The 26,977-nt window shown below is 37.5% G+C and overlaps 3 protein-coding genes and 1 pseudogene across 4 annotated transcripts in view; all 4 read left to right on the forward strand.

Moving 5' to 3' along the window:
- Positions 1–26,977, forward strand: part of LOC145484288 (uncharacterized) — a 73,897-nt pseudogene that overhangs the window by 694 nt on the left and 46,226 nt on the right. The gene's annotated exons all lie outside the window — the stretch shown is intronic.
- Positions 600–4,749, forward strand: LOC145484260 (uncharacterized). The gene is made up of 6 exons (XM_081462901.1): positions 600–708; positions 1,033–1,289; positions 1,549–1,657; positions 2,002–2,041; positions 2,417–2,543; positions 3,709–4,749. The coding sequence occupies exons 1-6, from the start codon at positions 600–602 to the stop codon at positions 4,228–4,230; spliced, it is 1,164 nt and encodes a 387-aa protein (XP_081319027.1). The 3' UTR covers positions 4,231–4,749.
- LOC145484318 (putative skeletal organic matrix protein 5) lies at positions 10,067–16,022 on the forward strand. The gene is made up of 6 exons (XM_081462956.1): positions 10,067–10,329; positions 10,864–11,120; positions 11,384–11,498; positions 13,653–13,692; positions 14,098–14,224; positions 14,401–16,022. Exons 1-6 carry the CDS (start codon positions 10,221–10,223, stop codon positions 14,911–14,913), a joined length of 1,161 nt encoding a protein of 386 aa, XP_081319082.1. The 5' UTR covers positions 10,067–10,220; the 3' UTR covers positions 14,914–16,022.
- On the forward strand, positions 20,745–23,880 carry LOC145484287 (putative skeletal organic matrix protein 5). Its single transcript, XM_081462929.1, has 2 exons — positions 20,745–22,280; positions 22,733–23,880. The coding sequence occupies exons 1-2, from the start codon at positions 22,260–22,262 to the stop codon at positions 23,252–23,254; spliced, it is 543 nt and encodes a 180-aa protein (XP_081319055.1). The 5' UTR covers positions 20,745–22,259; the 3' UTR covers positions 23,255–23,880.

Genomic DNA, 26,977 nt, shown 5'->3' on the forward strand with positions numbered 1-26,977 from the left:
ATAAGTTTTAATTTATGTATTTCAAAGGCGACAAATGTCGCGACATTGTGTTCAAGGAACCAGTTGCAAACAAGACAATCAAGTGCCTACCCATTTGTGAATATCAACATTCCAAATTTCTGTTCATAGTTAGCAATTTTCATTGCCACCCGCTGCGGGAGAAACGAAAGTAAAAATTAGAGAATAAAGTTATAAACAAAAATTCTGATATGCAGTCCTCTATCAGAAAAAAAATGTACTCATAGAAGAGAAATCCACATAGACTATAGCTTTTTGCATTTTTTAAATATTAAGTTTTAATTTGTGTAGTTCAAAGACGACGAATGTCGCGACATTGTGTTCAAGGAACCAGTTGCAAACAAGGCAATGAAGTGCTTACCAATATCAACGTTCCAAATTTCTGTTGATAGTTAGCAGTTTTCGTTAACACCCGCTGCAGCATCTTAGCAACCAATCGCTTTATTCAATACTGACAAAATTAGCGAACCAGCCTTTAGAATAATGACACTTAATAATCTTTAAAGCAAGGACAACTGCGGTCAAATTAAAAGCGGAAACTTGCTGAAACGGACTGAGACTCTTGAGTTATCTTCCAGAAGATGATGGGTTCTTTTCAGGCGATTCAGTTTAAGCGCAAATTTGCAATCTACACTTACATCCTTTATATTTCACTTGGAATCATTTTCTCATTATGTTGTGGTTGCTCTGGTAAGCATGCTCTCCTAGCTTGTTTTCTATTGTCTTATTATAGTGAGTCTTCGAGTAGATGGTCTCACAGAGCCTGAATTTCTCTGGTCTATTCAGGCACAAGACTGACTGGGCTTTTCCTGCTAAATTGATTTCGTAGGCAAAACATGAAATATGCTCTAGTGAATCTTTCTGCATTGTCGCCTCTTCCAGCATTTCAAATAAATCGTTTCAATATTTCAAATAATTCAAACGAAGAACAATATTGTACTCAGAAAGACTATCCTGTTTTGTTTGCAACTAATTTTTAAAACTTAATTTTTAATTTCTTTCATTCTTTTTTAGACGATGAACGTCGCAACATCATATTCAAGGAACCAGTTGCAAACAAGGCATTGAAGAACCACGTGATCAAAAGTGTGGCAATGCCCAGTGAAGGGAGCTGTCGCTTGATGTGCTATATGGAGCCCAACTGTGTGTCCATCAATTTAGGACCATTGGAGGAAGGAAAACACAAATGCGAGTTGAACAACGCTACAGATGAAAAACAGTTTGCAAATTCTCTTCTAAAGAAACAGGCCTTTACCTATCTTGCTATCGAGGTAATGTCATACAAAATAGTCCCGATTATTTACAGTGAAAAAAGAAAGCCCACAATGGAAATTTGTAAAATAAGAGTTTTACAGTTAAAATGCCAGTATTCTTAGTTCTTTGAACTCCTTCCAATTTGTTATTTGCTGTGTGCGGTAGACGTTCAATGCATATTTGAAACTTTTTACAACCTTCTTCAAAGACAAGAACCCTCTTATGCACTTTGAAAATCAGTCTAGTAGAAAATATCTCGATTTTTTCTCCTCACAGAATCCCTGTAGCAGCAGCCCATGTTTGAACAATGGAACCTGTCAGGCTGGATTCACTAGCAAAGGATATCGTTGTATCTGTCGCCCTGGATTCACAGGAACAAACTGTCGTAATGGTAAATTGAAATAATTAATTAAATAATAAATTAATGACTTAATAGCAACTAAATAACTAACCAGTTAACACACGGGGAAAAATCTTATGGGTGTTCAGTATTCCGAAACATATTGTTTTTTCCCATCCAGTTATGTTCGTAATGTAATCATCGATTGCACAAATTTAAACTCCTCCTCATCTCATTAATCTTTTTGAAACGTTACAATGATGTAATGTTGATGATACATGTATCCTCGAAGACCCAGGGGTAGTTAGTTGGGGAGGGACGAAGTAAAACCGGCAAACAAAAATGTTTGCAAATTAAACTCCTTTTGTTTTCCAATTATTCTACTGCAGGTGCCGCAAAAACATGCAAGGAACTCTATGAACTACTCAAGTAAGTCATTCAACTTTTCGGGAAAAGTGTTCAAAGCACGCACGGAGGCCGCACCCACACCATGGGAGGAGGCTCACAACCGGACTCTGAAAACGCTTGCAAATGGAGTCCACTTCAGACAAGACAAAAAAACCTGGACAATGTGGGATGAAACTCTAAGAGATAAACTGGATAGTTAATTATTTAATAACTAGAATACATTTTCTAGCTTCAAGAAAAAGGTGCCAACCTGGTACAAATGGGCAGAGCGGTGGTTTTTTGGAGCCAATAGTATTTGAGCAATTATTGTATTTTCTGCGCAAATTACTTAAAACTGATCAGAGAAAGTTCCTTATTTAAGAGCAGATTGTTTAAAGATATTTTTATATTTAACAGGTCGAGGGTGAGTCAGCTGGTTACGCTCCACGTTGACTCAAAACCAATTTCGGTTTTCTGTCACATGAGAGATTTTGGATGTGGAGATGGAGGATGGACTCCACTCATGAAGATTGACGGCAACAAGGTGTGGCATTTTTCAGGTCTTAATTCTTAGAAAATAAAAAGCTGCAAATGTCAAATACTTCTGGAAGATGGGCTGACAGGTCGCCAAAGTTTAACTAATAATTGATTAGACCACATTTCCGCCATCAAGAACTCACATTTAAGAAAGAACGCTTTTAAGGAAGTTTAGCTCGTAAAATGAACCTCAATGCCCGATAAAATATTTCTAATGTTGGCCAGAAACGTTTCCTTCGCACCACTGCGCCTTCCCTGCTCCCCAGTCTCTTGCAGCGATCGTGGTGATAATACGGTAAAAGCCTCTTCTAACCAGTTGCTTTCAGAACAACTGTTTTGTTCCCTGTCAATAAATAAACAATATATATATATATATATATATATATATATATACATACAATGTTGGAGGAAAAACACAAATAAACTACAAGTTCATCCCTACAAGCCTGTTTCGTGGTTGCCCACTCATCAGGGGATCCCCTGATGAGTGGGCAACCACGAAACAGGCTTGTAGGGATGAACTTGTAGTTTATTTGTGTTTTTCCTCCAACATTGTATACTTCGCTCTACTCTGATGTATTGAGCACTGTTCTACGAAAATCAAATTTTACACTTTATATATATATATATATATATATATATATATATATATATAAAACGGTTATAAAATGCCTCAAGCCAACAAAGAATGCCACTGCGTCAGGAGGATGAATGAAGATTCACAGTCCAAACCTCACCGCAAAAATGAATTTAAAAACGTTTGATAAAGCAAGGACGGACAACTTCTGACGGTAAAAAAAGTTAAAAAGTTAAAAATTTAAATTTTTAACTTTTTAACTTTTTTTACCGTCAGAAGTTGTCCGTCCTTGCTTTATCAAACGTTTATATATATATATTTATATATTAAGTGTAAGATGAGGCGTCATGAAGCAAACTTCTAACTGTTCCGGCTTTTAATGACATTAAAAGCCGGAACAGTTAGAAGTTTGCTTCACGACGCCTCATCTTACACTTAACTAAAATTCACATTGAAGCACGGTATCTTTTGATCCTTCTACTGGAAGTCACCGTTTGGAAAACCATATTATTCTGCCTATATATATATCAATTAAACTAAAACTCATTAAGCTCTATAATGCTATATAAATACATTATCGTTTTCTTTTGTTTAGAACACCTTTCATTATGACTCGGGGTACTGGAGCAATAAAACTGAATACAACCTTCCTGGAGGGGAGACTGGGTTTGACTCAAAAGAGACCAAGTTACCGACCTACTGGAACACATCCTTCACCAAGATCTGTCTTGGTATGAAGATCGGCCAACAGATCAACTTAATTGTCATCAACAAGCAGGCCAACTCTCTGTACTCACTGATCGCTGAAGGGAAATACCACGCCGCCTCACTGGGTCGTAACACGTGGAAGAAGCTGATTGGTTCACAGGCCTCTTTGCAAAACAACTGTAACAGGGAAGGGTTCAACGTTTTGTGCGACGACATAACTTTTTCCAAAGCAAGAATTGGTATCATCAATGACAACGACAGTGGCTGCTTTACATGTGGCTCCAGAATCGGGTTTGGCACAGCAGGGTATCCTCAAGAATCCAACACATGTGGAAACGAAGCTTCAACACACCGGCCAGATAATGGAGAGACACATATCAAAGCCATGGGATTCATCTTGGTGCAATGATAGCGAATTTATTATCCAACTGCAGCGAATACCGTCCAAATAATAGCACAAATATACAGCGATATTGTACAGTTATTTGTACGGTAGAAAACCTGTTTGCCAGACAGGTCGGCGCGCTCACAAAAAAACTGTCACTCTCTTCCTTTTTCACTGCTAAATTTATTGACTACAGCAGTTGGATAATAAATCTCTTATTAGATTTTTTGGTGTGTAGTATCGCTTTATATTTTTACTCGTTGTTTGTATTTTGACGAACCCGTAGGGCCTGTCAAAATACGCCACAACTCGTAAAAATATACAGCGATACCACACACAAAAACATCTAGTAAGATATATATAATAAACGTTTTGAAGTTGCATGGGATGAGACTTAAAAACATATACTGTAAATGTAGTTTAGAGCATAAACTAGTTTCTACCCTCGTTAAAACTGTCCCCGGCCTCCTTACAGATCAACTGTTACAAAGAAGAGTTCAATGTTGTGAGTACTAATGGTTCATATTCTAACAATAGGCGATTTGCATGATGGCGTCATTTGACTACTGTACAACCACCAGAATCCTTCACTTTTTCTGTTTCTTAGGCTAATTAGGGCAATTGGTATTTAATATAAAATGAAAAGAACCAGCATGGTTATTAGTGGAAGTGTTGTGCTTCGTTGGCGTCAACATTAAGTTGGATGTTACAACAAAGTGTTCCATATCAAATGAAGTCTAATAATTGTACACATGATTAATAGCCCATATAATAATAATAATAATAATAATAATAATAATAATAGACTTGTATAGCGCTAGAACTATACAATAGCCAACATGATGGTGTTCTTGTTACAATGCAAATTGGCCACGTTGTCCGCCAAAGGGCAAACATTTAAATGGTTTCCATTTTTCTGAAAATCGGCTCGCCTAAATGATCAAGTATCTGCACCAAAATCACATTTGGGAGCCAAGTTATGGAATAATAATTTTATTGTTAATTTAAGTTTGAAAAAGTTTATTGATTACTTGACTCATTAACTACGCGAGCCGTTTTCTTTTTTTGAAAGCGCCGAAATTCTGTAAAACTTGGAATATTTTCACCCCAATACTGAAACCAAAGCATGGACATGAAAAATTATCAGACATGGTAAGAAACCAGCTGAAATTTGTCGACTTTAGCTTGTTTGACCCTTAAGAAATCACGTGCCTGTTTTGCATTACAATGTAAAAACAAACATGGCGGTTATCGTGAATAAGGCCTATTTGGAGCACCATCTCCTGATTAAAAAAAACACTACAGGAAATTAACGCTTGAGAAAATTACGGGAATCTTAAAATTTCGCTTTTATTTAATTCGCTTTAAGTTGTGTTAATTTCAAATACCATAATTAATACGAACACTAATTTTCCATATTTAGATATGTTGCCATAATAAGCTGAAGGACTATAGTCAAGACATCAATATCCCAATAAATTATTGAATAATTTAATTCCCAGTGGTTAACCACTAATGCACTTGCTACGTACATTATATTTAAGTGAAACGTTTGCTAAACATCTTAACTAAAAATCATATAAACAGGAAAAATGACTCATCAAAATATGAACTGAGGATTGAAACCCCAAAACACAAACTCTCCTTACCTTAACCATAGCACTGGTTGGAGAAATTTGTTCTCTCTAGTTTATTTTCATCAAAAAAATAATGACTGAGTGGAAAATTTCTCGAAAAAAGACGCCAGCAGGGATTTTGAATTCCTCTCTTTTCTCTTTACTGGTTTGTTGTCTTGAACATGGTATTTGAACCGTTATTCTTTCCAGTTTATTTTCATAATAAGTTATGACTGTGTTTAATATATTTCTCAAAAAAACAAAACAAAACAAAGGCGCTAGCAGGAATTTTAGTTTTTTTTTAAAAAAAAAAAGAAAACATTCCTTACCCATTTTCCGAAAGACAATTTTCTGTTTACTGTCAGTAACAGAGAAGAATGCTGGCGCTGTAGTTTAACGGAGAATGACCCCAGCCCATTTATAAGAGCTTATCTGATTGGCTACAAATACAAAAAGGAAATATAAAACCATGAGTTCCAAAGAAGCCAAATATTGACTTCAAAGCTTTCGGTTTTTTTGTGAGGAAAAAGAAAAGCCGTGAGCGTCGCATTGGGATTTACTATAGCATATTTAGCCTCTGGTACCTGTCACTATGCTTTATGTTTTGATCTTCGCCGTTCTGTTGGTTTCGTTTGTTCTCGTGCAAGAGGCAACCTGTGCTAAAGGTGAGCTCAGTCTTGTTATTTTCTGACTCATTTTCCAGTATATAAAAATGCATGCTTTTTATTATTATTTCCTGCTTTTTTTTCCTCGCAAGAGTTTAACTTTGATCAAAGAAGTTCACTATCAAGGCTGTTTAGAAACGTATTTTTGTTGGTTCGCTTGATTTATAGGGCAATGATATTTCATCTAAGAAATTTTCTTCCCCGATCCTAAAAGCCATGCAAAAAAAAAAAAAAAAATTATAACTTTACTGTGAACGTAGGGGAGATGGACAATTCATCATTATTGCACTGCGGGAAAAATTAATACTCGCGCGTTCGTAATTTTCTCTTTTATATCGTAAAAATTATCTTTTATATAATAAAAGAGTAATTGAGTGAACGCTGACGCAATTAACGATTTACACTCCTCGTGGTATTTAAAAATTCCTTTAAGTTGTTCCCGAATAAAGATTCGTGCAATTTCGAGAGAATTCTAAAATTCACCTGCAATTTAAAATGTTAATTGCATTCGTAATTAAAAATATTACCTATACTCAGTGGCAAAAGGAACCAAATTAACGCGTATGTGGTTAATTTCAGCAAATTATATTTGTATAGGCGAATCTTTGCTGATGTCGCTGTTTTCATTTTTCTTCATTGACCTAGGACTTTTCGCAGAGAAGGGAATAGGAGAATCTTTGTTTACAAAATTTGCTCAGTAGCTGTAGCATAAGCGATGCTGTTTCTCATGGAGATACAAAAACATAGGTTCGGAATAATGAAAGAGCACAGCACGATTAACCGTCACAAAGAATTTGAGCCCCGATGAATCGAAATCTTTTTGTGCGACGTGGAGTTAAAAAATTAAAATTTTACAAAGAAAGTATGAGCTTATTAACGCTTTTGCCAACAAGAACTTTTGCCATTTTTGAAAGCCAATTTCTCCTCAAATATCACACCCAAAGAGCCAAAACGTTCACCAATTACTAAGTTTCACAAGCGCTCTTTACTGCGCCTTTCAATAACATGCGGACTCTTAAATTCAGAGCTCAACCGACAAATGCGTTTTTCGCTACCGTCAATCAAATGTTCGGCGGCTCCTCCCAGCCTCCGACTATGTTGTCTGAACTGTGCTCAACGATTTAATTTGATTACCGCGCGCTAGGCAATAATCGAAAACTGGGAGGAGCCGCCGGATATTTGATTAATGGCAGCGAAAAACGCGCTTGCGGTTGACTTTTGAATTTTAGAGTCCGCACGTTATTGAAAGGCGCAGTAAACGTTTTTATTCAGTTCGTGTCTAGCGTGATGCATCGCGTTAACAGTCTTAACGTTGCTTCAGTGACGACAAAGAATGAGACATCTTGCTCCAACACTAAATCACGGTTTAGCGTGAAGCCAAAATCATAAAAATCATTCGTGATATTTGGGCTGTTTGCGCCATTAACCCTTTGCTAATACAAATTCCTGCTGGTAATATTAAGTGGAAATTGCCTTAATTTTTTACTTTCAGGATTGCACAAGTGTTTTTGTTTCGTTGTTTTAGGGATGAAGAGCATCAAATTGCACGGCATTTTATTCAGGTAACCGTTCCGTCATGAGCGAGAAGAAAAACCATAAATAAATTGTCAAAATGGCTATCAAACAGTGACAAAACGGCAGCTTGAGTTTATATATTATTCTTACTTCATCCCAACTCTTGCCCCTACTCTAAAGGCGGGCGGGTATATTTTAATTTTTATTTTCCATTTCATTACTAACTCCGTCACCCGTCCAAGTACTGACCCAACCCAGCAGGTCGTAATTTAGCTGATTTGATGACAACCCGTACGGGCTCATCACCTGGCCTATGCTATGCTCCCACCCAGTAAGGAATGTTAATGTTTTTGAAGCAAATCCTTTCAATTTAATGGTAATAGGAAAATAACAAAATTAGATAAAAAATAAGCGTTTTTTGGCATCATTTTCTCATACGGGTTTGACAGGATCGGGTGAAATTAGAGATAGCAAAAACCATTCGACCTTTTTCTCGACTGATATTAGACAGAATTATTGGACGGATATGTCTTAGTGGAGACTTGCAGTGGAAGGGAAAATTCACGCGAGAACATTATGTCAATTATGACTAAAAGCAACAAACGAGCATTTCCTCGCTTACAAAAGTAAAGTTGAGGAGGATTTACATCAATTGAAGTCTCTTTCACATAGTGGTGTCTGATGCCTGTAACCGTGATATCTACATGCAGAGCTTGTGAGAGTTAATGGCTAATGTGGGATTTGTTTCAAAGGGGTTCAAAGACAAGAAAGTTAATCTGAAGGATAGAAATAAACATGAAGCACTGCTTGCTCGTTTGTCTAGAATGTTGGCCTACAGGAAGGGCGCCTCGAAAAGAAAGACTCTTCTTTTCAAGGTTCTCGATGAATTGAGGAGCGTGATGACACAGTCGCTGTTTTACACTTGCTAATTGTCCATAGTTTGAATAATCATAGCATAATTTATTTTTTCGGCTGTTGTGCCAGTGCCGTTTTTGTTGTTTATAGTCATCATAAGCACCCTTAATACCTAGGAAGAGTAAACCATGGACATGGCCTCGGTCATAATTGTTTTTTTTTGTTTTTTTGTTTTTGTTTTTGTTTTTTTTCTGGCTAGTGCCCAGTATGCAGTAATAAGCCAGCCAAAATAATTTGGTTATATTTTTAAAGAGAAATTAGTGCTTAGTCATTTGTCAATTTCCACTCTTTAAATTTCTGTTCTTAAAGTTGATAAAACGAAGCGACTTTTTAAAACATTTGGCTATAAATCTTAAAATCATTCAAAAGATTTTTAAAAACGGTTAAAAAATACACGACGTTTCGACGCTCTCGGACGTCCGTTATCAAGTGAAAAAAACAAAAAACAAAAAAACAATATGAATATTCTACAACTACAACGAAAACAATGGTTCGTTAAAAAGAAGGGTAACATAAAAATATGCTACAAGCTAAACAAAGAGTTTAGCACTGATGGAGTCACTCTGAGTCTTAAGGCTAGGCCTCAGTTCTTTGATGAATAGCATTTCGTAAACGAGGCTGCCAAATTTCCCGAGGCACTTCTTGAGAACACGAAATTGGCCCTCATTAAGAAAGTTTTTGTCACCGTGCACTTCTAAAAGCTGTTTACCGATAGCCGAATACTTGTGTTCAGTAATGGGTTGATGAAGGTGTCGCGCTATATAACCAACATAATCTGCCTCGCACGGATCACATGCAAATTTATAAACAACGCAAAGCTGACTTACAATACTCGGCTTAATTTCTTTCGGCTTAAGATCTTGCTCCAGTTTTTTCCTCACAAAACTTGGCTGTTAAGTGACGGCAATCTTATTGCTGAGATCACGTAATTGCCTACGGACTGCATTACCGGCTATCTGATCTTTGAAGGGAAGAACTATTCTGATCGTGTTGCCGTCTTCGATAATGACGTCCGAGAACGTTGAAACGTCGTGTATTTTTTAACCGTTTTTAAAAATTTCTTAAATGTTTTTAAGAAAAGTTTTTTTGGCAATTTTTTATAGCTAACTGTTTAAGTTGATAATTAGCCAATTTTCATTGCCACCCGCTACAGCATCTTAGCAACCAACCACTTTATACAAAGCTGTCAATATTGGAAAACCAACCATTAGACTTACGAAATTACTCACAAGAACATCTGCTGTCAAATTAAAGGCAGAAACTTGCTGAAACTCCCTGAGACTCTCAAGGTATCATCCAGAAAATGATGGCTTTTTCACTGGAGATTCAGTTAAAGCATAAATTTGCAATCAACCTTTACATCATTTGTATTTCACTTGGAATCATTTCCTCGATATGTTGTGGTTGCTCTGGTAAGCATACTCTCCTAGTTTGTTTTTTATTTTCCTGGTTGGATTTTCGGAATAGGTGGTTTTACAGAGCCTGAATTTGTCTGCATAAAAGCACAGCGTTGACTGGGCTTTTCCTGTCGAATTGATTTCCTAGGCAAAACATAAATATGCTCTAGTGAAACTTTCTGCATTGTCCCCTCTTCCAGAATCTCAAATGATGAAAACAGTCAAAATTCGATTACCACCCTTCATGTTATATGTCAATTGAATTAGATTCGAGTGATCAACAATTCAGATAATTCAAACCAAGAACAATATTGTATATGAATATCGGCATAATAACAATTTAGAAAGTAAATCATACAGTATATGTAAGCAATATATATGGCGAAATAAAGGCAAAAATTTAATTAAAAAAGACAACAATAAAATGCTCAACGGAAATTCAGATACGTAGTCTTTCCTCAGAAGATATTGTACTCAGAAAGACCATCCCGTTTTGTTAGCAATTAACGTTTAAGACATAAGTTTTAATTTGTTTAATTCTTTTTTAAGACGATGAATGTCGCGACATCATATTCAAGGAACCAGTCGCAAACAAGGCAATGAAGAACCACGTGATCAGGAGTGCGGAGGTGCCCAGTGAAGGGAGCTGTCGCTTGATGTGCTATATGGAGCCCAATTGTGTGTCCATCAATTTAGGACCGTTGGAGGAAGGAAAACAAAAATGCGAGTTGAACAACGCTACAGATGAAAACCAGCTTGCAAATTCTCTTGTAAATAAACCGGCTTTTACCTATCTTGCTATCGAGGTAATGTCATACAAAAGACTCCTAATTACTTGCAGTCAATAAAAAAAGCGCGCAGTAGAAATTTGTAAAATAAGTGTTTTCCAGTTAAAATCCTTGTTCTCAGTTGTTCTTTGAACTCCCTCCAATTTGCTATTTGCTGCTGTGTGCGGTAGACGTTCAATGTGTATGTGAAATTTTTTACAACCTGCTTCAACCACCAGAATCTTCTCATATGCTTTGAAATTCAGTCTAATAGAAGATATCTCGACTTTTTCTCCTAACAGAATCCCTGTAGTAGCAGCCCATGTTTGAACAATGGAACCTGTCAAGCTGGATTCACCAGTAAAGGTTTTCGTTGTATCTGTCTTCCTGGATTCACAGGAACAAAGTGTTATAAAGGTAAATTTAAATAATTAAGTAAATAATAAAGTGCGACCTTTGCAATGCAGGTTATGTCGGCTATACTTAACTCGACAGCTACACCAACGAATTGAGGACACAACAGATCGGCAGTTGGACAACACCTTAAAAAGCAGCACGATAAAACGCCGGATGACATTGCATGGCTAGAGATCTCGGACACGCACGCTCAGTTGAAAAGGCCAGATGAAGCAACAGCGAGTCACGTAATTCCTCACGTAACGACTTAAATACTTTACTGAGAAAACAGATTTAACATCCCGCATACCTCCTTACTCCGGTGCAAAGTCCCAAATGTTCACTGACTGTCTTTTGGTATAAGCCGAGACCAAAAATATTGTTGGGAAATTGTCGGCTTCCAAGTTTTAATCGTTGCGTTTTTTAAGTATAATAATACAGATGATGAAAGTGAAGAATGATCATCGCAGTTAATTTTCCAATTTAAGCAATTGGAAAGAAGAAGCCTGAGAAAATCAGGGCTTCAACGGGGCTTGCTTAAATTGGAAAATTAACTGCGATGATCATTCTTCCCTTTCATCTACAACCGCAGTTCATATATGAATTATTTCATATAAACTTCACATCATTTCACTCCTCACGGGAAGATATGAACTCAATTAATTGACCTCGCTCCCAATGTGTGGCTTCATAGCTCAGTTGGTAGAGCATCGCACCGGTATCGCGGAGGTCACGGGTTCGAATCCCGTTGAAGCCCTGATTTTTTCAGGCTTCTTCTTTCCAATTGCTTAAATTGGAAAATTAACTGCGATGATCATTCTTCACTTTCATCTACAACCGCAGTTCATATATGAATTATTTCATATAAACTTCACATCAATACAGATGATGCTACTTAGTAACAGTATGGCCGCAGTGCGAGAGCAACATCACCAGCTCTCACTAGATGTCCTTTCGCCTAAAACCTTTAGAGTGTAACAACTTTGTTCACTTCGATTTTTAAACCGTCGAAGCCAAACTTTAAGCCGTAGTGATTAACTTTTCTCAGGGCTTTGTAGCCATTACGTTTTTAGAACTTGTTTCTCTGTAATTTTCGTGTTTTCTGGTCGACGAAATATGATATTCCTGATAAACCGAGCAGGGAAATCCATCAGCAGAGTATATTTCCTTGATTAGCCATGCTGTTTTTCCCTGGGTTGCCTGGCTTTCTAGGTTCCAGTCTCTTTTTATACCTGATTACCCCCAAAAAATTAAATGAATGGGAGAATAGTGTGATTCAATTCGCGCTAAATTATTGGTTAAATCAGTTCTTTAAGCTTATTAGTATTGTTTTATTGTATTATTCTTTAAGGTCCCCTTTTTAACTTCGTAAAATATTTTTATCACTTATCTTACATAATAAATCAAGTTAAGACGAAATTCGATAGAAAATCGAACAATTTCAATTCTTAGTGGACAAAAATCTGGTACCAGAATAATTTTATGTATTTTACAGTCCTTTTTACATTTTCGTAAAGCTAAAGATATAAATAGTTGCCTGAAATAACACCGAAAACAATTTCCCTTGGGAACGAGAGAAAAAAAAAATTCAAATTTCAGAGAAATTGTGCAAACACAGGTAAAATTTCATCATCAGTTTCATTTCACCAATACTTTCAAGTGATTCATGCGAAGCTCATGCAACATTTGTTTTCGACGTTTGGCGTTGCTAGAAATGATTTTTTTTTTTTCTTTTTTGAGAAGATACAGTCGTAGTGAAGTTTGCAATACGATGTAAATAATCTTGGTACAAAGTTTTTGTCCACTTGTTATTCGAACTTCCGGTGAATTCCGTCTTAATGACTTAATAATAAACCATAGATAAATTAATTACTCCAGTTAAAACACTGGGGAAGATCTTATGAGTTTTCAGTATTCTGAAACATATTGTTCTTTCCCCTCCAGTTATGTTCGTGATGTTAACACCAATTGCACAAACTCCAACTCCTTCTCATCTTACTAATTTGCTGAAACGTTAAAACATTGCAATGGCCATTACACGTCTATCCTCGAAGACCCATGGTCAGTTAATTAGGGAGGGACGAAGTAAAACCGGCAAAAAAAAAAAAAAAAACCTGTGTGTTCATTAAACTGCTTTTCACTCAGTTGTTTTGTTTTTTAATTCTCCTATTGTAGGTCCCGCAAAATCATGCAAGGAACTCTATGAACTACACAAGTAAGTCATTAAACATTTCAGGAAAAGTGTTCAAAGCACGTACGGAGGCCGCACCGACGCCATGGGAGGAGGCTCACAGCCGAACTGCGAAAACGATCGACTGGAAATGGAGTCCACTCCAGACAAAACAAAACAACTTGGACAATGAGGGATGGGACTCTAACAGATAAACTACATAGTTATTTATTTAATAAGTAGAATACATTTTATTGCTTTTAAGAAAGCGTCCCAAGCTGATATAAAGTTGCACACCCTCGGTTCTTAGAGCCAATAGTATTTGAGTAGTTATTTTATTTTCTGTGACCTTTAGAGTGTAAAGACCAAAAGCGCAAATTACTTAAGCCTAGTCACAGAAGATTGCCGATTTAAAGGAAGCCTGTTGAAAGACATTTTTGTGTTTGACAGCTCGAGGGTGAGTCAGCTGGTTACGCTCCATGTTGACTCAAAACCAATTTCTGTTCTCTGTCATATGGGAGATTTTGGATGTGGAAATGGAGGTTGGACACCGGTCATGAAGCTTGACGGCAGCAAGGTATATTACAAGTGTATGCCAAGGCTTTCAAAACTCAATTCACAATATTCAGTTGTTTCGTCAACCCCTTTTAAGCCATGCATCACATGTGAAAACTGTTTAAGTTATCTCAAGTCTGGTCAATTCCATTCAATAGAAATAGGTTTTGGGAAGAATTTTCTTCTATTCCTCCTCAGAACACATTTCATTATGGCTCAGAGTACTGGAGTGACAAAACTGAATGCAACCTTCCTGGAGGAAAGACTGGGTTTGACTCACAAGAGACCAAGTTACCGACCTACTGGAACACATCCTTCTCCAAGATCTGTCTTGGAATGAAGGTCGATAATCAGATTAACTTCCACGTCATCAACAAGCAGGCCAACTCCCTCTACTCGCTGATCGCTGACGGGCAATACCGCGCCACCTCAATGGGCCGTAACACGTGGATGAAGTTGATTGGTTCACAGGCATCCTTACAGCGAAACTGTAACAAGGAAGGCTTCAATGCTGAGTGTACTTCTTTCTTTTCAAAAGCAAGAATCGGCATCCTTGGAAATAATGAAAAAAACTGCACTTCTTGTGATTCCAGAATTGGGTTTGGAACAGGAACAGGAGGAAAACATAATGACTCCAACACGTGTGGAAACAAGGCAAGAGGTAGTGGAAAGAAAAACATTAAAGCCATGGGTTATATCTTGGTATATTGACAAGCAAAATATTAAAGTTTCAAGAAACGGTCCTAATTCACTGTGAACCTACAACACAATAATAATCCTTTACCATCGTCAGAGTTTTCATCGCATATAATTAAAACCCAATGGCATCAAAAACTTTCAGCAGTTTTTAAACCTTACTGTTTTTAGTTTTAATTGTCCCTCCCCAAACTTGTTTTTTTAGAGTCCTTTGAGGCCGTCGGGGGGATTTTAAGGCCTTCGAACACGTTGTAACTTTCAGAGCACTAACGCTATGACAATAAAACAAATTGTTATATAAAGGATTTATTGCACTTCCATAAGTGTTTCACATAGAACTATCACGTCACAAATCGTTCAGATGCATGTTAAATCCATCATCTTCGAACTCATGATTAAACAAACCTACAAAACTGACTCTAAAACAATCATACCAATAAAGAATGCTAGGAATATCTGAAAAAAAGTAAACTTTTACTCATAATCCTTTTCCCTACCCATACCCCTACCCCTATCCAACAGCTGTTCAAGCAGCTTAAACCTGACAGATCTGATGACAGCCCCTGCTTCCAATATGTTACGTTCCTATCCACGAGAAAAAGAGCTAAAATTTTGGCAGACTTCTATGAAGCAGGAGCAGTATTACAGGCAGCCATTTTAGAATAGAGAGATAACAATGATCTTCTCTTTCAATGCGTTTTGCTTGCGTGTTTAAGTAGTTTTGGTGCGAAATGACCAGAGGCCTTAGCAGACTTCAGCTGTTTCAGACTGTCAGTAATACCCGCGTGAGATAAAACAATGTTCATAACACAAGGCATTAGACGGGTGACGTGGGTATAACGGTGCTCATGGCTGCAAGCATGAAGATCATTAGACAACTTTTCCCCTACAGTAGAGAAATGTTCATTAAGAACTTGCGCTACCCTATGATCAGAAGTTCCTAATTTCCCATCTTGTCTCCTGATTCCCAGTATTGGTTGTGACGCTTGACTATAAGCAGCGGCCTTAACTATCATCCAGTATGACTTGCAATCTTTTATCACATCCAAAAATTCCATGTATTATTTACTTTTAATAAACCGGACTTCATATGTGACCTTGTTCCTTAGTGTGTGATGATTAGACCAGAGATCTTGTTTGTTTGTTTGGCTTTTAAGAGAGTTTTGTAAATAACGACTGACGTCTAACATCGTCCAGGTTTGCAGACGCAAAGATGAAAAAGGAGTTTTATTGAAACATTTTAAAAAGTCGTACTTCACATGAAGTCTGATGCCGTAGCGACAGAATCTATAGAAGAGATTATCAGAGTTTTGGAAGGCAATTATAACATTAAACGTGCGATTGGCCATGGTCTCCTAAGGGTACTGTTATATCATAGATTCTTGTTACGTCATAGGACTTCTGGAGTTCGTAAAACGCATGTGCTTCGCCGGACACGTGGATTAAAAGAGTGTTGTTTTGCGTGTGTTGCTTATTCTCATTCGTTTATTCGAACGGTTCCGTTTCCCTGGTCATAATACTTGGCGGAGAGGATGGGATAGTTGTTAATTCGTTTACTTCCTGGATTACTTGTATAACGCATGATTCCTTTTAACATTGTTAACATCGCTGTTTCTTGTTTTCACGCTTGTGGTTGTCGCCGCCTACCCTGGGTACCAGTGGTTTTTTCTCGCGCGCGGCAGACGGAAATACTTCGCTGATCATAAGACATGACCGAAACCGGAAACCGCGCAAGAAAAACCTCTCGCACCCAGGGTAGTCGCCGCCATGGCTTTGCCGCTAATTAGGTGCCATTGGAGAATTTGATCCTACGACCGAGAGAGTTGCAGCTTATTCGGCACGACTTGATCAGTTCTTTGTTGCAAACAACATTGGAAGTTATCCAACCAGTACATCGGAAGCAGTTATCGGTGCAACAGAAAAGAAAGAGGTGGCCGTAACGATTTCTGTGATCGACAAGAAGACTTGCAGCGTTCTTCGTGACTTGTGCAGTCCGGTGAATCCGAAAGACAAAAAATCGAGCAGCTATGTGAGTTACTACAGCAGCATTTTAAACCTAAACGATTAGTATTCGCAGAATCCTATAGATTCCATCTTGCTTTCAAGAAGGAAACGAAACCGTCTCTGTTTACAACGCCCGTTTGAGACATTTGGCGTTGACTTGTAATGTTTTTTTCGTCTGCGGCATTCGAAATCCAGCGACCCTTAGAAGCTCCTAAGTGAAGATCGCACATTTCAACAAGCCTTGGAGGTGGCTGTAGTGGATGAAATCGCGGTGAATGAGAGCGTACAAGTTCAGCAGCAACTTGCCCAATCTGTAAAATCTATTTCCAAGAATTCTTCTGTTTCGTCGTGCTCATCTGTCGATTCCGAAACTAGGCCTACACGTTGTGTCGCCATATTGGCTTATTGTTCGATAAGAGACTGGACACGATTTTGCTACGTCATCGGACTCCAAAATATCCGGATTCACCGTCCACGCGTTGTCGGATTCTTTTTGCGGGTTTATTTTATTTTTTTATTTACTTAATTTTTCTTTTTTCTTTTTTTCATCTCTGGAGAGGGAATACAAAATATCTGGATTCGCTGCTGAATTCGCCGGATGCGTGTGGACGGAAGCCGTATCCGGAAAGAAAAAGTTGCGGATTCAAAAATATCCGGATAAGTGTGGACGAGGCCCCAGATCTATTAAATGGCTATCCGTCGTTAGTATTACGACGAAACTGACACCTTTTTCAGAATTCTTTTCAGGTTATCCCACTTATTATTCTACCGCTCAGATTAAAACCCCTGTGGAATTCGGTTGAAACAGCTGCAGCTGTTTTTGAGGAAAACGTGTCCTACAAACAGCGTAAAAGTCATTTAGGGTGTACCAGACGATGCTAAAAGCGGTTATTAGTGGTTAAGAGTGAATTTACCCCTTAGTGTTTCGGCGCGATACAAAGGACAAATAAAGAATACGTGCGGCCATGTTTTTTCCTCCAAGTACACAGAATAACGTTAACCTCGTTGAAACAACGAGGGACAAACCGAGTACCCAGAATAGAGAAGACAACTTTTGTCGAAACATTTCATGCAAACAATTAAAGAAAGCGAAGATCGAAGAGAAATTTCTTTCTAGATGTTGTTGATTGTAGCAATACTTGAGAGTATTAAGACAGCCATCTAAATGTACAGGTTACCATGGTTTACGGGAAATTGAGGATTTGTGAGTGTCATAATTTTACGGCTGGTGACGAGTGAAATGACCGTGAGCGACGTGCGTTTATCAAAATTCTTATAATTTCTCTCACCTAAAGGCGAGGGAAACTATTTGAATTTTGACAAAGCCCTAGTGAAATTATTTCTTAATTTTTACGAGTATACGGGTGATAAATTACACTTACGATCGTGGGTTTTTGAATGTTTATCGTATCGAGAAATTTCGCATCAAACGTTGCCATGGAATTTATATTTTGTAATTTCACATGTAAAATTTTAAATTAAGGATTAATTCTATGTCACCAGCCATATTAAAATAATTTGGTCTGTATTTTTGGTACTTCACCCTGGAGAGAAAAAAGTTAACCATGAAACGTCCGTTCAGGTCAACTTTCCAAATTGCCGTTTTTTTAGAGCTATCAATTAGTTGATTTTCACCTGTCGCTCGTCAAACACTACAGCGGAGTTATTTATATACCAATTGCTTTGCTCAATTCAGTCAACACAAGGTATTGAACCAGTAAAAACTTTCATTAACATTCTTTGAAACAAGAACATCTGCGGAATAAAGCGGAAACTAGCTGAGACTCTCAAGCTGCCATCAAGAAGACAATGTCTTCTTCGACGGAAATTCACTTCAAGCCTAAATCTGCAATCACGGTCTACATCCCTTACATTTCACTTGCGATCATTTTCTCGTTTTGTTGCGCTTGCTCTGGTAAGTCCATACCTTGTCTGTTACTTATTGTCTTGATTGAGCCTTTCATGATTTTACACGACCCGAATTTCGGTCATCTTCACTCGTCCATGCAATTAAAGTAGAAGGCTGCAGGCCTTTCTATCCCTGAAGAAATGATTTCGCACGCAATGCATGAAATAGGCGCTAGTAAATCTTTGATACTGCATTATCGCCTAGCTACGTGCTCTGGTATCTCAGATGATAGTGACCGACAAGTGCGCCGAGTGTTGCGCGCGTCAGGGACTATGGAGTATGCCGTTATCCTGAAAAAAGAATATATTGCCACATTTCGCGAAGACAGATATTAACCAGCTGGATGTTATGTGTCCATTGAATTGGGTGAGACTAATCGATAGTCAATAATTAAACGAAGAAAACTGTAGTTTTAATGCTGGCATAAACACAACACGGGAAGAACACCGTGTAGCATGTAACAGCCTTGAAATCCAAATAATTTTGGGAGAGAAACGACAGTAAAAATTGGAGATTGAAGTTATAGACAGAAATTCTGATATGCAGTCCTCTATCAGAAAAAAATGTACTCAGAGAAGAGAAATCCACATAGACTATACCGTTTTCCATTTTTTTAACATTAAGTTTTAATTGATGTATTTCAAAGACGACAAATGTCGCGACATTGTGTTCAAAGAACCAGTTGCAAACAAGGCAATCAAGTGCTTACCCATTTGTCAATATCAACATTCAAATTTCTGTTGATAGTTAGCAATTTTCATTGCCACCCGCTGCGGGAGAAACGAAAGTAAAAATTGGAGTACACAATTATCGACAAAACTTCTGATATGCAGTCCTCTGTCAGAAAAAATGTACTCAGAGAAGAGAAATCCACATAGACTATTGCTTTCTGCATTTTTTTTAATATTAAGTTTTAATTTGTGTATTTCAAAGACGACGAATGTCGCGACATTGTGTTCAAGGAACCAGTTGCAAAGAAGGCAATGAAGTGCTTATCCGTTTGTTAATATTAACGTTCCAAATTTCTGTTGATAGTAAGCAATTTTCGTTGCCACCCGCTGCAGCATCTTAGCAACCAACCGCTTTATTGAATACTGGCAAAATTGGCGAACAAGCCTTTAGAATTGTGACACTTAATAATCTTTAAACCAAGGACAACTGCGGTCAAATTAAAAACGGAAACTTGCTGAAACGGACTGAGACTCTTGAGTTATCTTCCAGGAGATGATGGGTTCTTTGCAGGAGATTCAGTTTAAGCATAAATTTGCAATTTTCACTTACATCCTTTACATTTCACTTAACTGGAATCATTTTTTCGTTATGTTGTGGTTGCTCTGGTAAGCAAGCTCTCCTAGTTTGTTTTTTATTGTCTTATTATAGTGAGTCTTCGAGTAGATGGTCTTACAGAGCCTGGATTTCTCTGGTCTATGCAAGCACAGGGTCGACTGGGCTTTTCCTGCTGAATTGATTTCGTAGGCAAAACATGAAATATGCTCTAGTGAAACTTTCTGCATTGTCGCCTCTTCCAGCGTTTCAAATAAATCGTTTTGATATTGTTGCGGGGTTCCCTGTATTGTTCATGTATTTTTCCCGCCGTTTAGTTCCCGCGTTTAAGTCACGTGATTTTTTCGAGTGTGCATGTAATGGCGAACGTCGGCAAACGTTGTAGTTGTGTATGCGATTCACTCGAAGTAACGACGGATAAGACGGATACGACGGATAAGACGGATAAAGACGCGGACGATTGAGGGAATTATGTACCAGCAAACAGGAGCGTCTTATTGGAGTGTTAGTCGAATTAAAGTCAGTGAGCTAGAGTGAATCTTGCCTATTGAAACCGAGGGAATTGGAAATTGGCCCTTACAAATATTTCAAATAATTCAAACGGAGAACAATATTGTACTCAGAAAGTCTATCCTGTTTTGTTTGCAACAAATTTTTAAAACTTAATTTTCAATTTGTTTAATTTTCTTTTTAGACGATGAATGTCGCTACATCATATTCAAGGAACCCGTTGCAAACAAGGCAATGACGAACCACGTGATCAAACGTGAGGCAGTGTCCAGTGAAGAGAGCTGTCGCTTGATGTGCTATATGGAGCCCAATTGTGTGTCCATCAATTTAGGACCATTGGATGGGAAGAAACACAAATGCGAGTTGAACAACGCTACAGATGAAATCAAGTTTGCAAATTATCTTGTAAATAAACCGGCTTTTACCTATCTTGCTATGGAGGTAATGTCATTCAAAAGACTCCCGATTAATTACAGTGAATAAAGAAAGCCCACAATGAAAATTTGTACCATAACAGTTTTATAGTTAAAAACCTAGTATTCACACGTTACAATAGTTCTTTGAACTCCTTCCAATTCGTTATTTGCTGTAAGTGGTGGACGTTCAATGTAAATTTGAAACTTTTTACAACCTTCTTCAGACACCAGAACCGTCTCATGCACTTTGAAAATCAGTCTAATAGAAGTTATCTCGACTTTTTCTCCTAACAGAATCCCTGTAGTAGCAGCCCATGTTTGAACAATGGAATCTGTCATGCTGGATTCACTAGCAAAGGATATCGCTGTATCTGTCGCCCTGGATTCACAGGAACAAACTGTCGTAAAGGTACATTAAAATAATTAATTAAATAATAAATTAATGACTTAACTAGTAACTAAATAATTAACCAGTTAACACACGGAGGAAAATCTTATGGGTTTTCAGTATTCCGATACATATTGTTTTTTCCCATCCAGTTATGTTCGTAATGTGAACATCGATAGCACAAATTTAAACTCCTCCTCATCTCATTAATTTTTTTTTTGAAACGTTACAATGATGTAATGTTGACGATACGTGTATACTCGAATACCCAGGGGTAGTTAATTGGGGAGGGACGAAGTAAAACCGGCAAACAAACCTGTTTGTAAATTAAACTCCTTTTGTTTTCCAATTCTTCTACTGCAGGTGCCGCAAAAACATGCAAGGAACTCTATGAAATACACAAGTAGGTTATTAAAATTTTCGGGAAAAGTGTTCAAAGCACGCACGGAGACCGTACCTACACCATGAGAGGAGGCTCACAACCGGACTCTGAAAACGCAAGCAATCGGAGTCCACTGCAGACAAAACGAAAAAACTTAAATGGTTAATTATTAAAGAACTAGAATACATTTTCTGGCTTTAAAAAAAGGTGCCAAGCTGATACAAACGGGCAGAACTGTGGTTTTTTTGGAGCCAGTAGCATTTGAGCAATTATTGTATTTTCTGCGCAAATTACTTAAAACTGATCAGAGAAAGTTCCTGATTTAAGAGCAGACTGTTTAAGGATATTTTTATATTTAACAGGTCGAGGGTGAGTCAGTTGGTTACGCTCCATGTTGACTCAAAACCAATTTCTGTTCTCTGTCACATAAGAGATTTTGGATGTGGAGATGGAGGATGGACACCGGTCATGAAGATTGACGGCAACAAGGTGTGGTATTTTTCTGGTCTTAATTCTTAGAAAACTGAGAGCTGCAAAGGTCAAATACTTCTGGAAGATGGGCTGACAGATCGCTAAAGTTAACTGATAATTGATTAGATTACAGCTCCCCCATCAAGAACTCCAATTTAAGAAAGAACGCTTTAAAGGAAGTTAAGCTCGTAAAATGAACCTCAGTGCCCGATAAAATATTTCTAATGTTGGCCAGAAACGTTTCCTTTGTACCACTGCGCCTTCCCTGCTCCTCAGTCTCTTACAGCGATCGGGGTGATCATATGGTAAAAGCCTCTACTGACCAGTTGCTTTCAAAACAACTGTTTTGTTCCCTGTCAATAAATATACAAATAAATATATACTGAAATAAATATCTATTTCAAACAAGAACTTAGTGAGGTCCATAATGTTAAATGAATATATATGTATTGTCGTTTTCTTTTGTTTAGAACACCTTCCATTATGACTCAGCGTACTGGAGTAATAAAATTGAATACAACCTTCCTGGAGGGGAGACTGGGTTTGACTCAAAAGAGACCAAGTTACCGACCTACTGGAACACATCCTTCACCAAGATCTGCCTTGGTATGAAGATTGGTCCACAAATGAAATTTACCATTATCAACAAGCAGGCCAACTCTCTGTACTCACTGATCGCTGAAGGGAAATACCACGCCACCTCGCTGAGTCGTAACACGTGGAAGACGCTGATTGGTTCACAGGCCTCTTTGCAAAACAACTGTAACAGGGAAGGGTTCAATGCTGTGTGCGATGACGTAACTTTTTCCAAAGCAAGAATTGGTATCATTAGTGACAACGACAATGGCTGCTTTACCTGTGGCTCCAGAATCGGGTTTGGCACAGGAGGGTATCCTCAAGATTTCAACACATGTGGAAACCAAGCTTCAAAACACCAGCCAGATAATGGAGAGACACACATCAAAGCCATGGGATTCATCTTGGTGCAATGATAGCGAATTTATTGTCCACCTGCAGCGAATACCGTCCAAATAATAACACAAATATACAGCGATATTGTACAGTTATTTGTACGGTAGAAAACCTGTTTGCCGGTGAGGTCGGCCCGCGCTCAAAAAAACTGTCACTCTCTTCCTCTTTCGTTGATAAACTTATTTACTACAGCAGTTGGATAATAAATCCCTTATTAGATGTTTTGGTTTGTAGTATCGCTTTATATTTTTACTCGTTGTTTGCATTTTGACTAACCCGTAGGGCGAGTCAAAATACGCTACAAGTCATAAAAGTGTAGTGATACCACAAACCAAAACATCTAGTAAGATATATATAATAAACGTTTTGAAGTCGCATGGAATGAGACTTAAAAACATATACTGTAAATGTAGTTTAGAGCATAAACTAGTTTTTACCCTCATTAAAATTGTCCCCGGCCTCCTTATAGATCAACTGTTACAAAGAAGAGTTCAATGTTGTGAGTACTGATGGTTCATATTCTAACAATAGGCGATCTGCATGATGGCGTCATTTGACTACTGTACAACCACCAGAATCCTTCTCTTTTTCTTTTTCTTTGGTTAATTAGGGAAATTGTTATTTAATATAAAATGAAAAGAACTCGCAAGGTGATTAGTGGAAGTATTGTGCTGCGCTGGCGTCAACATTACGTTGAATATTACAACCAAGTGTTCCATTTCAAATGAAGTCTAATAATTGTGCACATGATTAATAGCCCATATTAACGATAGCCGCCGTGATGGTTTTCTTATTACATTCAAATTAGCCACGTTGTCCGCCAAGGGGCAAACATTTGAATGATTCCCATTTTTCTGAAAATTGGCTCGTCTAAATGGTCAAGTATCTGTACCAAAATGGCATTTTGGAGCCAATTTTGAAATAATAATTTTATTATTAATTCAAGTTTGAAAAAAGTCTCTTGATAACTTGACTTATTAACTACGCGGACCGTTTTCTTTTTATAAAAGAGCCGAAACTCTGTAAAACTTGGAATATTTTGACCCCAATACTGAAACCAAAGCATGGACATGAAAAACATTATCGGACATGATAAGAAACCAGTTAAAATTTGCCGATATTAGCTTGTTTGTCCCCTAAGAAATCACGTACCTAATTTGCATTATAATGTAAAACAAACATAGCGGTTATCGTGAATAAGGCCTATTTAAAGCACCATCTCCTGATTAAAAGAAAAAAACCCTACAGGAAATTAACGCTTTAGAAAATTAACGGGAATCTTAAAATTTCGCTTTTATTCAATTCGCTTTAAGTTGTGTTAATTTCAAATACCTTAATTAACACGAACACTAATTTTCCATATTTAGATATTTTACCATAATAAGCTGTAGGACTATAGTCAAGACATCAATATCCCAATAAATTATTGAATAATTTAATTCATAGTAGTTAAACACTAATGCACTTGCTACGTACGTTATGTTTAAGTGAAACGTTTGCTAAACATCTTAACTAAAAATGATATAAACAAGAAAACGAGAAAAATGACTCATCAAAATATGAACTGAAGATTCAAACCCCAATATCAAAACACAAACTCTCCTTACCTTAACCATGGCACTGGTTGGAGAAATTTGTTCTCTCTAGTTTATTTTCATCAAAAAAATAATGACTGAATGGAAAATTTCTCGAAAAAGGACGCTAACAGGGATTTTGAATTTCTCTCTTTTCTCTTTTCTGGTTTGTTGCCTTTAGCATGGTATTTGAACCGTTATTCTTTCCAGTTTATTTTTATAATAAGTTATGACTGTGTTTAATATATTTCTCCGAAAAAAACAAAGGCGCTAGCAGGAATTTTAGCTTTTTCCAAAAAAAGAGAAAACATTCGTTACCCATTTTGCGAAAGACAAATTTCTGTTTACTGTCAGTAACAGAGAATAATGCTGGCGCTGCAGTTTAACGGACAATCAAGCCAGCCCATTTATAAGAGCTTATCTGATTGGCTACAAATACAAAACGGAAATATAAAAACCATGGGTTCCAAACAAGCCAAATATTAACTTCAATGCTTTCATTTTTTTTGTGAGGAAAGAGAAAAACCATGAGCGTCGCATTGGGATTTACTATAACTTATTTAGTCTTCGGTACCTGTCACTATGCTTTATGTTTTGATCTTCGCCGTTCTGTTGGTTTCGTCTGTTCTCGTGCTAGAGGCAACCTGTGCTAAAGCTGAGCTCAGTCTTGTTATTTTCTGACTCATTTTCCAATACATAAAATGCATGCTTTTTATTATTATTTCCTGCTTTTGTTTTTTTTGTTTTTTGTTTTTGTTTTTTCTCGCAAGAGTCTAACTTTGATCGAAGAAGTTCACTATCAAAGCTGTTTAGAAACGTATTTTTGTTGGTTCGCTTGATTTATAGCTCAATGATATTTCATCTAAGAAATTTTCTTCTCCGATCCTAAAAGGCATGCAAAAAAGAAAAAAAAAATGATAACTTCACTGTGATCGTAGGGGAGATGGACAATTTATCGTTATCGCACTGCAGGAAAGATTAATGCTCGCGCGTTCGTAATTTTCTCTTTTATATAGTAAAAGTGTAATTGAGTAAACGCTGAGGCAATTCGGGATTTACACTCCTCGTGGTATTTGAAAATTCCTTTAAGTTGTCCCCGGAGAAAGCTTCGTGCAATTTCGAGAGAATTCTAAAATTCACCTGCAATTTAAAATGTTAATTGCACTCGCATTCCAAAAATTACTTATACTCAATGGCAAAAGGAACCAAATTAACGTGTATTTTGTTAATTTCAGCAAATTATATTTGTATAGGCAAATCTTTGCTGATGTCGCTGTTTTCATTTTTCTTCATTAACATAGGACTTTTCGATGAGAACGGAATAGGAGAATCTTTGTTTACAAAATTTGCTCCGTAGCTGCAGCGTAAACGATGCTGTTTCTCATGGAGATACAAAAAGATAAGTTCGGAATAATGAAAGCTAGAGCACACCATGATTAACCGTCACAAAGAGTTTGAGCCCCGATGAATCGAATTCTTTTTGTGCGACATGAAGTTAAAAACTTAAAATTTTACAAAGAGTGCATGGGCTTATTAACGCTTTTGCCAACAAGAACTTTTGCCATTTTTGAAAGCCAATTTCTCCTCAAATGTTACACCCAAAGAGCCAAAACGTTCACCAATTACTAAGTTTCACAAGCGCTCTTTACTGCGCCTTTCAATAACATGCGGACTCTAAATTCAAAGCTCAACCGACAAATGGGTTTTTTTGTTACCGTCAATCAAATGTTCGGCGGCTCCTCCCAGCTTCCGACTATGTTGTCCGAACTATGCTCAACGATTTGATTTGATTAACGCGCGCTCAGAAATAATACAAAGCTGGGAGGAGCCGCCGAACATTTGACTGACGGTAGCGAAAAACGCGCTTGCGGTTGAGTTTTGAATTTTAGAGTTCGCATGTTATTGAAAGGTGAAGTAAACGTTCCTAGTCAATTCGTGTCTAGCGTGATGCATCGCGTTAACAGTCTTAACTTTGCTTCAGTGACGACAAAGGATGAGACATCTTGCTCCAACACTAAATCCCGGTTTAGCGTGAAGCCAAAATCATAAAAATCATTCTTGATATTTAGGCTGTTTGCGCCATTAACCTTTTGTTAATACAAATTCCTGCTGGTGGTATTAAGTGGAATATGCCTTAATTTTTTACTTTTAGGATTGTACAAGTGTTTT

The sequence above is a fragment of the Orbicella franksi genome, chromosome 4, assembly GCF_964199315.1.
Source record: "Orbicella franksi chromosome 4, jaOrbFran1.1, whole genome shotgun sequence".
Taxonomy (NCBI): Eukaryota; Metazoa; Cnidaria; class Anthozoa; order Scleractinia; family Merulinidae; genus Orbicella; species Orbicella franksi.